Consider the following 17,862-nt stretch of genomic DNA (forward strand, 5'->3'; position numbering starts at 1 on the left):
CTGTTAAGAAGCCACAAGAATGATGAAAGGTTATTTTGTCTTAATCCAATGTGGCAGTTCCAGCTGGGGAGCAAGTGCCTTCTTTCTCTTTGTGATGCCAAGTGTCTGCCAGATAGCCTCAAATCCTTGACTGGCAAGCTGTGTTTGCACACACTGAGATATAAACGGAAACAGAATCAATGGACGGCAAACACTAGACTATGGAGAGAAGTTCAAGCTCAGACTCTGTCACTACAAACTCTTTGATGCACAAGACATGCTCGCAATGACTTCCTCGTTGGTGACACTCACTATCACTAGGGGGTGTTCTAAATGGCTTTTGATTGATGCATATTCAGCTTTCATAGTACTAGACTGATAAGGGAATTCCATACACATCTGTAATGTGCTCTGACCTTGTTTCTCCTCATCCCTCCCTCCCCTCTCCCTTAGCTTCCTGATCCTGTTAGTCCCCTTCCCTCCCTCATAGCCTTTGCCTCTCCTTACAAATCACATAAACACACACAATTTTACAAAGCAATGATAATATTTAAAAACAGAAAATGGAAGAAAAGATGTGGTATTTGGATTTTACTTAAAGAACAAATGATTTAATAATAATCTACCCATTGATTTAAATCACTGGGTAAGTTACAGGCTCTACATTTAAGATCCTATGAGATGAGTAATTTGAATCTTTTATGTTTGGCTTATGAACTGCCAATGGGCATGACGGTATATCTTAGCTTTTGGAGTTGTTTTAAAGCTGAAGTAAGATAGAACAAAAGGCTTAGTGGAATATCCTTGCATATGGATTGTACCCAATTAGCTTTAGCTATCATTATCCACCATGCTGGTTAATTGTCAGTTTGAAGAGACATAGGCATAATATAAATATGTGTACAAATGCTTCCCAAAGATCTGCTAATCCAAATTTCTAACAATTGCTAAATACATAAGTCTAAAAAATACCTTACATAACTAGGAAGAAGCACAAGCACACTATCATATATAATTGCAATACATAATCTAGATGAAGTTCATGGTGCTCACATGGCATGAATTTGCAATCAGTCCCATCACTTGCAGTTTATGTCTACCCAGCTGCAGACTAGGAAGGTTAACTGACTCATCCAAAGCCTCTCTGGTCCTTTAGCAGCCAGTATGCTGGGTGTCATCTATACTCACTGCAAAGCCTGCAGAAGGGGAACAGCATGATTCTTAGTCATTGTTAAGTAACAGGAAGCATTTCCAAACTGGATGATGGAAGCAGAGCAGCATAATGTGTCCATGTTTGGAAACATGGGAAATTATTGAATAGACCTTCACAGATGCACAGAAGAAAAGGCAGGTGCGCTAATGAATGGAGACAGGCGAGAAAATCCACTGAGAAATAACTAGAGTTGAATTTGTTAAGATCATACTTAAAATTTGCGAAATAGAGAAAAACAATTAGGAAGGATAGAGAAACATTAGGGAAACAGCTTTTGGCTTAAAGAATAGTCTGGTGTGCTTAGTAAATAGTAGATTTCTTTTGAAAATAAAAGCTTTCCTAGAGGTAATACATATGTGACATTATTATTATTGAAACCTACTCTCCTCTATTTATAAATTATTGTTAAATTCTAGAAGTGGGTAACATAGCAAACAACTTGGCAAGTTTGATGTATTTATCCCCTATCTCTTGAGTTACTATATTAAATTTAAAAGATGGTGTGTGGGGGAGTGTGCAGGTGAATAATACCGTTGCCAGTTATGCATGCAGAGGGAGGAAGAAAAGTTAGCCATAAAGTTCCTCCTGGAATGCACTCTCTCTGTTCCTCTCCCGATATGAGCGGGAAAGAATACAAAGCCTCCCCAGGCACGCTGAATATAATACTGCATTCCACCCTGAATCTACCCTAACTCGGGGTCTCACACAGCCAATGTCCCACCCACTGGGCCATCTCCCCAGCCCCTAAAAAGTGTTTACAGATTCTTTTCCAAATAGACATTCCAAGAATTTTGAAGATTCCCCCAAGTATTCTGAGCTCTCCTCTTCATTTTGAAAACATCTACTTCTGTGTTAAGGGAGGAACGAGTGATTTAAATGATAAGAATCCATAGTGACTGAAGTGTGATAAGATAACCAATAGCTTGTGTTTCTTACACTAAGCTGTTTTAAACTATGATGAAATTGGCTTTTAGTTCAAATTTTTGGCATTCTATTCATTCACTTTAGGAATCTGACATTTTTCTTTGCACGCCTCTTTCTATCATCAGTTATCCAGAATTATTGCAAGTTGTGAAGTTGTTACAATAGGTAGAAGCTGCATAGGAAAGACAAAGTGTGGTCCCTAACAGATGGAGATCAAAGCTCTATTATCTCATTTAACAGCCAGACCTGTCATTTAACATCAATTGTTTCATATCTCTTGACTCTGGGTTGGGAATTGTGATAACACAAGGGTTCTGTGAATCACAAGCTAGGACTGGACCAGAGGTCAAGGTACTTATCGCCAGTCCTTACTGGTACTTTGATCTCCAGAGCTCACATAGTAGAAGGAAATAAGGAACTCCCGAGTGCTGTCCTCTGACTTCTAAAAGTATACACTGCCCACATCCATACAATTAAATATACACACACATGCATATAAATTAAATTTTAAATAAAAATTGAGATGATGTGAACTATGTAGATTAAATATAATGCATACAGGGTAACAAGTTGTCACTTTTAAGCTCTCGGTCAACGTTTTATTGCTGCTATCGGCCCTTTAACTTGAGGACCAGATTATCAAGAGCAGTTTCTACAGAAGTCGAAGCTATGTAGGAAAGACAATGCATGGTCCCTTATGGGTCAAGTGGACTTGAGGGAAAAGCTATGGTGAAATCAGAGTGTTTAGAATTAAGAGGTGTGGTCTTTGTACTTGATGGAGAGACCATCGATGTCTGAATAAAGTTCTGCCTTCTCTCTCATTTTCCTTCCTTACAGGCTTCTGGAGCCGATGCCCTGGAGTTAAATTTATCGTGTCCACATGGCATGGGGGAGAGAGGAATGGGCCTGGCTTGTGGGCAGGTAAGCACCCGCAGCAGTCGCTGCTCTGCTGTGGCCGTCAGTATGACATAATGGTCCCCAGTATGGATTCTTACTGTACCTTAGGCAAGGAGATGTGTGGATCTGATGACTGGCTGGAGACGTGCAGGTCTGCAGTGTTTAAATATTTAGTGCTTAAAAAGTGGAAAATGAGGGAAACTGGAATTATGGCAACGGTTGGGTTTTATTGAGGAAATCATATTATGTGCTTGACAGGAAGGAATATCATAACAAATAGTTTTTAAAAGCGCTGAAGCAGAGTTAGCTGATATCCAAGGCAATGTTCTTTATTCGTTTCTGCGGCCAATCTAGTTTCCCTGGGGCAATACAGTGTACACAATGCATTGTTCCTAGTGATTTTGTAGTAAATGGGGCACAGCACAAATTGCGTTTTACAGTTTTTAGCATACGATCATTATTCCCTAACTGTATTTGGGGAGTTGCAAAAAGACTTTGATGGTAGTTTTATTTACGGATACAATAAATGGAAGCTTTATGTTAAAGTAAATTCAAAATTCCTAATGAATAAATGCAAAATAGCATGTTAATATAGAGAAAATACTACATCTTTATGGATCAAGATGTAGTGTGGTGTGTTAAGAGGAGATGAAAAAAGCTTAATGCTTAAAAGGTAAGTGTTTTGAATCTCATTTCGCCTTTAAGCCCAGAGGAAATATTGTGAATTAAATACAAAACTTTGGTATTTGCCTAGAACTGCCAGTTTCCTAGAACTTTCAAGTTTCCTTCTGTATCCACTCGTGACTCGGGATTCTTTCTTAGGAGGTAGCAACTGTCCCACACTCCTGTTCTTCTCAAGTCACTGAATTGATATGAATAAAACCCTGAGCCCGTTACTCGCCCAGAGGAAAGTTTTTACATGCTTAAATGAACAAGAGTTTCTATTTTCATGTTCAAATGCAGAGAGGGGTTCTTTAAGTACATTGTAAATATTTAATAGGCCTTGGGAATGGATTTGCAACTCAGGAAGAAATCATTCTTGTGAACAGCAGGAGGGGAGGGGCTGGCCAGGCATCTTTCACACAGACCCTGGCTCTTCTCACAACAGGTTACCAGAAGGCCATTAAGCCTGGTAAACACATCCACAATTTAGTGCTATCAAGTCAGGGAAAAACAGCATTATTTCTGAGTCCTATGATGATCTAACAGTGTGTCAGGGATGTGGCATGTTTAAAGAGAAGGCTGTGCTTTGGAGATGGCTGAGTCCATAAGCCACTTGCCACTCAAAGAGGAGTATATGAGCGAACCTCAGAACCCACGTAAAACAGCTGGCATAGCTGCGGGTATCTGTAATATCCAGTACTGGAGAGGCAGAAATGAGAGGAGCCCTGAAGCATTCTACCTCGTCAGCCTAAAGGTTTAGTTAGTAAGCTCCAGTTTCAATGAGACACAGACAGGGTCTGAAAATACAGTGGCTTCACTGATCTCTGACTGCCACATGTGTATGCATGCAAAGCCCCCCACAAGAATGCAGACAGTGAAGGAGGCCAGAAGAGCATCAGTACCGGGCTTGAGTTGGTCCTGAGTGGGCACAGTCTTCCCTCATCCACTGAGTTTACCTGCTTTGCCTAGTTCATAGGCTAGACCACAAAACCCATATTTTAAAAGTTGAATTCCTTGCAAAATGTCAGCTTTGGAAAAGAGGAACATACCAATTTCTTAAGGAAGAGTGCATTCTGGTGTTTATATTTTGCCACAAATATAACAATTATTTGAAAATGTTGCAAATTCCCAACTGAGTTTCTCCTTCCAGAATGGGCTTTGTTCCTTGCATACATCTGAACTTTTTTCCCAGCTATGATTTCGTGTAGGTGTAGGTGTAGGTGTCTTCTCTCCAGAGAGTTATTTAGTCAGAAAAACTTTCACGCAGCCTTGAGCTAAACGGGAATGCCAAATGCTACAATTTTTGCAGGCAGAGATATCAACAAGATTTTCAAAGATTTGGATTTGTTGGCTAGAGGAAAGGGCATAGGGCATGTTTCTATTTCACTTCTTGCTGCTACTAGAACTGAAGTCGGTTCTTAACCAATCAGACCATTTTTCTTTCAAATTTTACTGTTATAAGTTAAATAATTAGGAAATAAAGTCAATTTAATAAATTTTGCATAGACTTAGGGATATGAATGTTCAGTTTATTGAAGGAGAAGGAAGAATATTACTGTAGTTTTATTAGAGGGTTTTTATAACTGTGCTTTCAGAGGGGCACAGACAGTCTGGTCTTATTTGAATTTCCTTCCAGCATTCCCCCTTCTCTCCCTCTGGTTCCCACTGTTTCTTCCATCATCCCTCAGTTCCCTATACTCCCACATTGGTAGGCTGGAAATGTGTGCTCATTGTGTGGTCAGTGGGGGGAGGAGGAGCTGTAATAGATGAATTCCCTTTACAGTGTTCAGAGCCTAGTTCATCCCTGTCTGCACTGTCAGAGCATTCTGAGTGCTTGCTGAATGAAAGGGAGGGCAACGCTGGTCTAAAGTGGCATAGCACAGTTTCTTTTCCGAATGCCTGTTGTTACCCATTTAACGCAGCTTTCTCACAAATATTTAGTAAGTGAAGATTTTTTTTCTAAGAGTGTGCCCTTACATGATTATCATAAGTTAAAATACAGTGACATACATAAATACATATAAATGTAAATATATACATATAAAATCTAAATATACATATACATGACCAAAACTAATGAAGTTTATGAGCAGAGAAAAATGTAATCTCTGTTAAATACAGACATCTTACTTGTGAAATATGTGTGTGTGTGTATATATATATATATATATATAATTGTCAAGTTGACCTTGATATTCATCTTGTGTGTTCCACCTGGTGAGACTTGGCATATGAGCCTTTATACTCATCAGCTGTTCTAAGGAGCTGAAGTCACACTCCCTCCATATTCTTTCCATTACCCATCAAGCCACTCGCCCTCCTCAGACACAGGTATTTACCTCTAACCTGTGAGATCTGAAAAACCATCAAGTACTGCCTATTCTCATATATTATATTTGACTTGATGAATGAAGGATGATGATGGAACTTTTAAAGTATGAGGTCATTGCTTAGCATGTACCATGATTTGGTCCCAATCCCCAGCACAATAATAAATAAATAAATATATTAAATGGACATTGTGATGCAAGTCTGGAATCTAGGCTACTTGGGAATCTGATGTCAGAATACTGTGTATCCAAGAGCACAGCCACATCCCATCCTCCAAATAAATGCATAGAGAAGTCAAACTAATGTCATCAAAGTTAAGATTGTTCACTAAAGCCACAATTGTTTTCCCATCTTGTATGAAAAATGGGAAAATAACGCCCTTGGTCATTTACATGAGTTATTAGGGTTCTAAGTTTTTTAAACGGTATCCCCTTAATATTGCTGTTCAAGCAATTCGAGAACATGGTCTTACTCTGGTTGTGTGTGCTTCAAAGATCAAAGTTGCACTGCACCTGTGAGAAAAATCTCTACACTGGCTGGCAGCCTCCAAATGAGGTTGTATATTCCTATACACGTATTCCAGATCTCAAGCAGGCTAATGGGTACCAATGTAGATGGCTTAATTGGCAAGCTGATCAGATTAGAAAAGGCACTGATGACAGTTACCAGTAAGAAAATATTCCAGTGTCAACTTTAAAGCTAGTAACTGATGATTAAACTGCAAGACCAAATTAACTCTAACTCATTTCCTAATTCTGAATCCTACTTATTTACCATTCCCCCATTTATGAAAACAGAAGGAGGGGCTGGAGAGATGGCTCAGAGGTTAAGAGCACTGAATTCTCTTCCAGATATCCTGAGTTCAAATCCAAGCAAATGCATGTTGGCTCACAACCATTTGTAATGGGATCTGATGTCCTCTTCTGGTGTGTCTGAAGACAGCTACAGTGCACTTAAATAAATAGAATCAATAAATCTTCACACACACACACACGTACACACAAGCCTGAACCTTCAAGTTCCTGCTCCTGGGCATGAGGGAGACTCTGTGACTTAACTTTGAGATTTAAACATGTCTACAAGTTATACAGTTACACATGTAAGCCTATTTTCTATAAAACTTTATATTTTTTTATCTAATTGAAATATAGTCATCTTTTTATTTTTTTAATTGGATATTTTATTTATTTACATTTCAAATGTTACCCCCTTTCCTGGTTTCCCCTCTGGGAACCCCCATCCCATATCCCTTCCCCCTGATTCTATAAAACAGTCCAATTTTCACCTTTGGAAGTTTTTCCCTTTGTCCTAAACATCATGTGTTTAAAAAAAGCCAGCTAATAAACAAAACCCTTTAAAATTCTTTTAAAATTACATTGAACTTTTCACCTTTATTTTACTGAATCTTCTTACCAAAGTTCAGAATGATACTTAAGGAGACCTGTGAAAAATCATTCTTATTCTTCTCAGTGCTTTTGTAATTACTCTCAACCCAGGATTTGGACCCATAATCCTTCCTAGTGCTTATATCTTTTGTAATGACACAGAGATGAGTGTCTTTCAAAGATAACCAATGTCAGGAACTAGAACTCTGTTACGCCCTTCTGATTTTACTTCTAGTGGATAGAAATACCAGCAGACATGGACAGGTCACTCTCATTTGTAGGTTTTGTCCATATAACTTGCCTTGTGTGTACATCTGCATGTGTGCTTGCCTGTGTGCACGTGAGTGTATGTGCATGCACATACACTCCCATGCTTGTGTGGGCATGTGTGTGTGTCTTTGTGTGTGTGTGTGTGCATGTGCACGTGTGCACATGTTTTGCAGATGTATGTACATGTGTAGAGGTTATAGGTACACCTCAAGTATTGTTCCTCTGGTACCATCAATCATTTATTTATTTGTTTATATGTTCATGTGTTTGTTTATTTACTTATTTATTTATACTTATTTATTCATTGAGGAGAAAAGGTCTGCTATTGCCCTGAAAATTTCCATACAGTCCCAGTTTTCTGTCCAGTGGTCTCCAAGGACTCATTTGTATCCAAAGCACTGGGATAATGGGATTACAAGAGGTGCCACCATGTCCACTTGTTTTTAATGTTAATATTAAACATGAGTTCTAAAGGCAGAATTCAGGTTAGTGTTAGGGTGGTTAGCACTTTGTCGACTCAGCCATCAACTCACCCCTTATATGTCTTTTCTAACTCAACTTCTTAATATTAGAAATCAGATTTTTCCAGGATTTTTGCTGACTCTGGGTTTCTGACATCACAGGCACTACACGGGCTGCTATTTCTCAGACATGCCACCAAGTACTGAAAGAAAAATTGTTCACAAGGGTCTAAGGATGTGATGGAAAATGGAGTAAAATGTCTTGCCTTCCTAGTTTATAGTCCCAATTAAGAAAAGCGAAAGATGGCTTGTGCCATACAACCCAGTGACGCATGCACAACCACATGGAAATTATTATATATTTCCTTACCAAAAACTACTTTGTTGTAAATTGTTGTAAATTGGTCCTTTTCCCCTTCAGCTGTGATGTTCTGTGCTGTGGTGAAGCTTGGGTGTATGGAGCCGAGGGAGCCTGAAGGGTTGTTCTTGTCAGCCCTTTATGTACAGGATGGAACTGGCCAGAATGTGATGTTTGATCTGTTTTCCCTCAAACTATCAAGGCCCAAAGCTTTGGTTCCCTTCATGCTGGCCTCTTCTCAGGTACCTTGTCCAGTATTTCCCATTGTTACTTCAGAGCATTCAAGTCCATATGCAAACAGGGAAGAAAATGAGTAAAATATGCAGACTACCCCCAACTGTCTCCTTTGTCTACTACTCTTCTGTCTGTCCAGAAGTCATACCCTTTGGCTGAAGTTATCCACATGAAAATCAGCTTTTACATCTGGGTAAATGACATCTAATATATGAACTGATATAACTTATCGATTAACCAAGTGTTCCCTGAAAATAGAAGACAATGACGTGTGCAGGACTACGGAGGTGGGAACCAGAATTCTGTTCTTGAATCTGTGATGAGGTAGAGTTTGGCTCCCTGTCACTGAACTTGTTTCCCCCTCTCTAATCCTCTGAGAGGTTATAGCATACTGTGGTCCTTGCCCTCGTTGGTTTTCCACTCTCCATTGCTTTCAATGCCTTCATGAGAGCTTCTTGGCTAATACTGCACAAGGATTCTAGCGAGGATTTAGATGGAAAGTTCCACCATGGTGCTGTCATTGGAGGGAAGACTATGAAGCTTCCCAGGCAGGTCAAAGGGCAGAGCAAAGCTGATGAAGACCATTACCAATCGCACCTTCATGCTACCTACCGCATAGGAGCACACATCTCTCTATTCACATATCATCCACACAGAATTTCCAAACCCAGGTCTAGAGAGATGGCTTAGCTGTCAAGAGTGCTTGCTTTACAACCAGGAGGACCATTGTGTAGATCCCAGCAAGCATGCAATAAGCTGCACATCCTGGACATGCCTCTGATCCCAGCTCTGAAAGCTTAAGGTTTCCTGCCAGATTGAGAAAATGCAAGTCCAAGGCTTAGGGAGAGACCCCACCTTAGAGGGGAAGACAATCCATAATAGAGGGAGACACCCAAGGCCCTGCTCTGGCATCCACACTTGCATGTATAGGTACCTGCACCTGTATATACTACATGCACACACACACACTCACACACACTCACACACACCACAAACACACACACACCACAAATGAATCTCAAAAAAATTTCCATGTCCTATTTGTGACTCATTCTCAACATTAATTTTGTCCTCAGGAAGACTTACACTGGGAAGTTTTCATGATAGTAAAAGTGAGCAAGCAGGAAAATGTTTGCAAGTTGTGAGTCTTAAAATGTTCAGCATCTTAAATGATTATTACTCCAGATAAAAATCACCCAGAGGGATACTTTGACATTTCCCCCAGGATCTGTTTTATGTCCAAACTTAATTTGCATAAGATTTATGTGTATGAAATAATGAAAAATCAAGGAAAATCAAGGCCTGGTTTCTGTTTCAGTCTGCCAATGTTTTTTTTCCATAAGACATTAACCACAGAATATTCTTCTCACCCATGCCAGAGAGCAGATGTCTGTCACTAGGAAAAGAGTCCAAAACTGAGAGTGAAGACTGCATTGCCCCAGATGTGCTTGCCTCTCCCCTGGGAAATAAATCGTTCCTCAGGCAGCTGGGTTAACAGACCCTCTTTCTCACACAGAACATTGTCCTGGGAGCTGGGACCAAAGCACTGTGTGAATAAGGTCCTCGTTAAGCATCTGTGACGGGGACAATACAAAGACACTTCTTCTAATGCCAAAGCCAACAAGTCCCAATCTTTCCTGAATTTTCCAGAGAGTAGAAACTTGGAAACTCCAGAGGTTGAGAGAGCAAAGGGATTAGAGCGCTGAATGTAAAAACTATTGGGAAATGCAACCCAGGGTTCACTTGCTGAGTTCCATTTGCTTTTGACACTCTGGTAGCAAATGAAACCATTTCTCCTTCAGGTCTTTTTCATTCCTACTCTTTTTCCAATTGTAACTCCTACAAGTGATGTATGACAGCGCATGTGGATAATCCCTCCACTAAGGAGGCATCATGACTTTAAGCTTATTTGGGTCTCCATAGTGAGTTCCTGTCTCAAAAATAAAAATAGTAAGAAAAGATTGGACTGGAGGGTCATAGAGACAGACAAACAGACAGACGAACACACACATCTACACATACAAACACACACACACACAGAGAAACAGAGACAGAGAGACAGAGACAGAAACAGACAGAGACAGACCGAAAAAGAGACAGAGAAAAATACAGAGAGACAGAAAAGAGGCAGAGTCAGAAACATTGAACAAAATGTTTCCTGTTGTTTAATCCTGTGCTAGTTGGCATGGCTACTGACACTAAAGAGTAGGACTTTTATTCTTGTGGGTTGACCTCTTAAATGTAGTCTGAGACTGGTGTTTGGTGAAGATAGCACCAGAGGACTCCCATGTAACAACTTTGGTGAACTAATACAACTTCCCAAGAAACATGAGGGAGGCCTGTGTACTATGATTGGAAGAATGCCTGAGGTCTGATTCTGATGGCCCATACACAGTGGGTTTACTCTGTTCTCTTTTGTTTTCCTTGTGGTATGAGTATTTTGAAGGGCTTTTGGATCAATGATCCTCTTATTTATGAGGAGTCAAAATGAAATATTTGCTTTGTGCTATATTATGTTGCTTAACTTCTTATTTGATTTTAATTCTCTGCTATTTGCACAGATGGGTGTGCCCTATAAGTAGATAACTCCAGGAGATCTTGAAGATCTTGAAGAGACATTTATGTAGCTAGCAATACTTTGCCTAAAGCTAGTAGTCTATGAGCTTTTTAATTGCAGTTATTAATATTTGTTAATGATATACAAATGAATGCTTCTTTTAAAAATTACAAACTTTTAGTCAAAAGTGGTATCATTTAAATCTAAAGTATCACTATAAAGACTATGAGTATTGTTGATTATATGGCCATCATATGGTACTAAGAAGCACTATATTTAGTAATAGGTTTATTTATTGATGGATCACTGTAGAGTGAACTACATGTATATTTTAAGTATGATTATATATATATATATATATGATTATATATATATGTATGTATGTATATATATATATCTCCCAGAAAGGAATAGCAAAAACACTTTAAAGAGCTTTAAATGTTACTTTTAAGTGGTAGTTGCTATTATCACAGTGAATTAGAGAAGTTGAGCCAGGCTCTTCCTCTACTTTCTTATCATAGCATCTGACCAAATTATAAAAGTTTATTAAAAATCATCATTGACCTAAGGTAATAGAGACAGGAGATGGGGGAAGGGGTGTGATCTTAGCTTATGATTTCAGGAAGACATGTAGTTCCTGAATGCCATAGCAAACTGATCTGTAACAAGACAGTTTGGGGGGAGGGGGAGCTGGAGAGATGACTTCCTGATTAAGAGCACTGACTGCTCTTCCAAAGATCCTGAGTTTAATTCTCAGCAACCACATGGTGGCTCACAACCATCTCCAATGTGATCTGATGCCCTCTTCTGGTGTACCTGAAGGCAACTACAGTGTACTCATATACATAAAATAAATAAATAAATCTTAAACAAAAAGATAGGTTGGGAACAATGCAGAAAATAAGATCATTAAGTTATGATGATTAACAGCAAAAAGGAATACTTGGTCCTGAATTCCAATTATTTTAGAGTAGCAGGGGATCTGGAAGACAGGGTTGCTTTAGCTATATAAGGCTCCAGGTTACATAAGAGCTCTCTGGAAACAAACAAAAAGTAAAGATAATAAAAATTTAGACATATTAAACCTATTACATTTTGTATTTCATAAAGATGATACAAGGCAGAGTGAAATGCAGTCTTCCCAGCAGAACATAAATCAAGAAGTACATTTTGTAGAGAACGACTTATGACACACATTTTCAGGGCAAACTGATACAGAGCTTCTGTGTTGAAGGAAACTTGAGCTTATTCAGCTGGCTTCTGTGTGTGCGGGGCATCATAGCCGATAGGTCTGCCCCTGCAATCCTAACTCTGCCTCAGTTAACTTTGGATAGAAAAAGATTGTTCTGCCTTAAAAACAGACTGAAGCTGCAGTGGCTTGCTTCCGATTGAATCTGCAAGAGACTGATTTTGACATGTGGTAGGCATTTAGCAGTAGCATGTGGTCAGACTGATGAGGGAATACTGACTGAGACAGTGAAGGAAAAGCTAACTGGATAAGCCCAGAGGTAGACATTCTCACACCTTTATCAGTGAAAAGACACTGTGCGGGGCCGTCTACTAGGACGGCTGGTTTGGGAAGTGTTTGGCTCTTTTGGTTCTGTTCTAAATAGGGAGTTCAGCATTTCTAAGTGTTTTCTTTCCTATGACTTAGTATCTTAGTGTTTTTGTTTTGATTCTATTGGATGTTTCTCTCTCAACCATTTCTCATATGATTTCTTCAGTGTAAGTGAAACCCTTCTGAAATGTGTTAATCGAGAAGACTCAACACCTGACAGGAGGGATTTAGTCTTCATAGAAAACATCTTTTTGTTTAGCAAGAGTGGATATATGTATCTGACACACACACACACATATATACATATATATGTATGTCATATATGTGTATACATATAATGTATATACATATGTCAGATATATATGTGTGTGTGTGTGTATATATATATATATATATATATATATATATATATATATATGTGTGTGTATAATAGAGAGAGACAGAGACAGAGAGAGACAGAGACATTTTGGAGAAGAAACATCAAAATGTAAAACTATAATTTCCTCTCCTACAAGGTCCTACCCTGGCCTAAAAAGAGAAAGAAAGGACACCACAAAGCCTGGCCTCTAGGGGGCATTACATGTAGAGTTTTCAGAGATGCCCATGTGGGTGGCAAAGTAGCACCCACTGTTCTGGTTTATGGATGTCTGTTCTGGTTTATGGTGCAGTGGCTTTCACCTACCAAAGTCTTACTGCTAGCTAAGCTTTGACCCAAGAGCTGCTACATTTACTCTTCCTAGCAACGTTGTGGTTAAGTTCAACTCTAATCTCTGTTTACACATAAGAAATCCCAGCGGCAAAGAGAAGGTGTAGCCTGACAGGGTCACATGAAGCCTAGGTCCTGAATTATCTGGACTCATTGCCTGGGCTCCTGACCCTTGTTAGAATTAAATGTCAAGGAAGTAATTGCTGGCCTTATCAACTATACCTTGGCTTTTATCCCATGGGAGCTGACCATCTTATCCTTTGAGACAGGACATCTTACTTGGACCCCAGTCTCAATGAAAAGATTAGACTGGCTGTCCAAAGATCCCCAGAGATCCTCCTGTCTCTGCTACCCCAGGGCTGGGATTACAATCCTTACAACACAGCTTTGATGTGGTGGGTGGGGGTTGAACTCTGGTCCTCAGGTGCTCATGCCGTCAGGACGGGGGCTTCACAGACAGTCATCTTCTCCTACTTGCTGTACGCATGATATACATGTATTCACTACCCAGAACAGAGCGATTCTGCTTAAAGACATTATGGAAGTTCATTAACTGGGCTTGGAATGTAGCTGCGGGAGAGGGTGCATGGATGTAGCCATAAGCTTAGTCCGTAATAGTGTAAAATAAAATAAAATCTTTTCTATATGCTGCTATTGATTACAAAGGCCAGTATCATGGTTGTTATTAAAAACAACAGCAACAACAACAACCCCACTACTTCAAAACTTGCAATAAGAAATAGAGGCTTGCGGTTCATGTCCAGACTGCCACCAAATTCTCAAGGAGTACATACAGGTCTCAGTGCAAATTTTCTTCATTTTTCTGTATGCTTGAAGGCTATAAATAACCTAAGGATCAGAGATATTACTAGGTTTTAAAAATGTAGGAATATGGAAGATCTGAAACAAAACAAAACAAACAACAACCAAAAAAAAAAACCAAAATAAATAAATCAATAAACAAACCAACGAACAGAGAAAAATATTTTCTCCATCCAAATCCAAAGAGAACTTTTGGGCCAGTGAGGTGGGTCAGCTGACAAAGGTTAAATCTCAGATTCCCAGGGAGGAAACAAAGAATTGAGTCCTGACCACCACATGCCACCTGCTCTTAGCAATATATGCAACCACACTAACACATCCTACTTACTACACATGTGGGCACACATGCATGCAGGTCCACACACACATACTAATAATAAATGAAAATAACAACTATGGAAAGATAATATCAAACGTTTAAAATAATATCTAGGCTTCAAAAGATTGAAGCATTTTTTTTTCTAGCCATGAGTGTGACTGACCAAGTTCTGATTTTATTTTTTAAATCCATCGTCTTACTCTTTACATCTGAAGCCACCCCTCCTTCCCGTAGAAGAGGGTCAAGGAGGCTTTGGACCCTAGAAAGCTACATCAGGCACGAAGAGGTTGATTCTTTAGAACCTGGAAACCTGGGCCACAAAAGCCCATGGAGGTTGTCTGAGAGTGAAGCCCTCCTTTTGTCCTCAGTGGGAAGCTTTGCATCTGTAGGGTCCTGCCCAGCTCTCTCTGCCCTGCCTGCCAGTCCCCAGCCTACCCGGCTACAAAGGGTGGATCATTAAGCCATCCAGGCAGTGGGGAGTATTTTCAGAGTTGTTGCCCTTCCAGCAGCCTGGCAGCGAGTGACCATAATAAATTATGCACAGCTCTGTGAGACTGTGACACCAGGCGCTGAAGGAGCAGCAGGGGTGGCTGAAAATCCATTATTTGAAATTTTTGTTTCTTTTTCTTACTAGATTTCATGCTGTTCCGCTTCTGTCATCTCTCTCCTTCTCTCCCCCCATCCATTGTTTTGAGGGGTTTGTGTCTGACAGTTCTTTTCTAAGGCCGCTTTTGTCCCTTTTTGTTACCTTGTTTCTGCCTTCTCTGGCACCCCCTCCCTTCTTGATCTTGTGTGTTCCAGCCTCCTTTTCCTTCTCTGTCAGACGTTTGCCTTACTTCCTTTCTCTCTCCCCGCCTTATTGTCTCACATAATACAGACAAACAAGTTCTCTTTTTGTCTGCATTCTTCTGCACGGTGTTAAGGAGTTGTCGTTTTTCCCTTCAGGATAGGCACGCTCACTGTATGAGCTATTCATTCGAGTCCGGAGAATTCCAAACACATGTCCGGAGGAGTGCCAGGGCTGGTGACAACAGAAAACAATCAAACCAACCAGGAGAGTTGTTCATTGAAAACAGCGCAGACCTATTTGTGCCCCACAGATCTGCTCCTACAGCGTCTGTTCGTTTATGCTACTGATGGCAGAACATTCAAAATCATCAACTTTTCTCTGAGAATAGAAAAATCCAAAGAGCCTGTGTTCTCACAGATCCAATTTCCTATTCATTCCATCCTTATCCTTCAGTCCGCGACTAGCATCTGAAAAGACAGGTCCAATGGAGTAGCTACTGACTCAGTTCATTCCATTGGAAGATTAAGCAACTATCACATCCCATTCTGAGGTGCTGGGGAATCCTGGCTGAAGTTGTCATTCAGTTGTCTAAGAGCCTTTCATGTTCTTTGCTTCGTTATTTCTGCCCTTTCCCATTCCTTTCATCCATCTGAAAACTCATCACACGGTAGATAGTCTGCATCCCACCTTCTCCATCATCTCCCTTTGGACCACAGTCCTACATTATAGTTAGTGTTACAAGACGAACTTTGCACTCTTCTATTTGAAGTCAGTATTAGCTTGGGAAGTTTTAAGACTTCTTGACAGAGAAAAACCCAAGAGCATATCAGATTTTCCAGCCCCATTTCTGTATTGCTATAAATATATATTCAAAAACACAACCAGCAACCTCTGATGCAGTATAGCCAGAAGACCTTAGTAATGCCTTTAAGCAGCTAAATTTAATTGACTGAATTTAATTAACATGTTTACTAAATGTTAGAATGTTTCATCGAAATATAAATTGAACCTTTTCCTTTACAATTGTTCCATTTATTGATTGATTGATTGATTGATTGATTGATTGATTTTACTTGCTTGATGCTTCCATTGGTGACTTTGGTCTCTTCTAATTGCTTTTCTTGTGAATCAATTTGATTTTCTGTTTCTCTGTGATTTTTTCTCCTTACCTGTTTTCTAATATATTCAAAATTCACTAATTTTCCTAATTATTGTTCTACTTTTTGTTATTGTTATAATAATTACTAGTTTATATTAATTGCTCCAATACGTGAGTCTCACTGTGACATTTTCATACATGTACATACCAGTTTTAGGTCATAATTGCCCTCCATGCTGCAGTTGGAGATAGAGTAGCTAAAACCTGTGAACTTAAGGGCACACTCAAGCTTGTACGGAGCCTCCAGAAGGCAGAAGGGACTGTTAGATTCCTTGGAGATGGAGTTATTCACATTTGTAAGCTACATGATGTGGGGGCCAGTATTTGAGTTCTTGTTCTCTGAGAGAATGATTAATCACTAAGTCACATCTCTAGCCTCACTTCTCTTCTTTTGCTATTTTTTGCAGGGTAGGGTGAGTGAAGACGACTGATAGAATCCAGTACCTTCAGAATGCTAAGTCAGCATCCTATCATTGAGCTTTATCTCCAGCCCTCCTTTACTTTTGGAGACAGGGTCTCTACAAATCACCTCGCTGAGCTTGAACTCCCTTTGTAGCCCAGACAGGACTTGAACTTCTGACTCTCCTTGCTCTGCCTCCCAACTTGTGGGACTACCTACATTACAATCCCAGGCCTGGCTTGGTTTCTTAGCTTCTTTCATGAGCATGCTATCATTGCACTAACTAGTCTTGTACTTTTGACATCTCTCTTCTCCTTGAAGTCTCCCAAGTTTCTATGGAATAGTCCCTTCATTTATCAGAGTTTGTTTGTTTATATTTTGGGTTGTTTTGCTTTGCATTGCTTGACATTTCGAATCTTGAGACCTGACTCTTTCCAATTATCCATGTTTGGATAAAGGCAAACATTGGTTTCTTTAATAGCATTTTTGCACTTGCCTTGAGAACAAATTGTTTTATTTTTGCCAATTCCCATGCAAAGTAAAATCTAATGTGGGATCTAGAGCATTTTTCATTGTGGGCTCAGCTTCCGATACAGTAACATGCTCATGATTTCCTCTCATGGGTAGCATACTTCCAGCTCCCCTGGAGAAAAAAGGAAAGAGCAGAACCAATGTCTGTGAAGATGTCTGCAACAGTGAAGGACACATTAAATTGAAAGTAGTAAGCCAATGTGATAGCTAGGGCATTGGCATTCTTCAGTGTGCCTCGGGAAAAATACAGGTGGTAGCACAGTAGAGCATGAGTTCAAGAGATCCCCTGAAAGGGAAAGCTGGTT

At 39.8% G+C, this 17,862-nt stretch overlaps 1 protein-coding gene across 1 annotated transcript in view; it reads left to right on the top strand.

Annotated features, from left to right (window-relative positions):
• Dpyd (dihydropyrimidine dehydrogenase) overlaps positions 1–17,862 on the top strand; it is an 849,196-nt gene that overhangs the window by 562,746 nt on the left and 268,588 nt on the right. Inside the window, exon 16 of the mRNA XM_021158977.2 lies at positions 2,954–3,037. Within this exon, the coding sequence (XP_021014636.1) occupies positions 2,954–3,037 (84 nt within the window). The remainder of the gene's footprint in view (positions 1–2,953; positions 3,038–17,862) is intronic.

The sequence above is a fragment of the Mus caroli genome, chromosome 3, assembly GCF_900094665.2.
Source record: "Mus caroli chromosome 3, CAROLI_EIJ_v1.1, whole genome shotgun sequence".
Taxonomy (NCBI): Eukaryota; Metazoa; Chordata; class Mammalia; order Rodentia; family Muridae; genus Mus; species Mus caroli.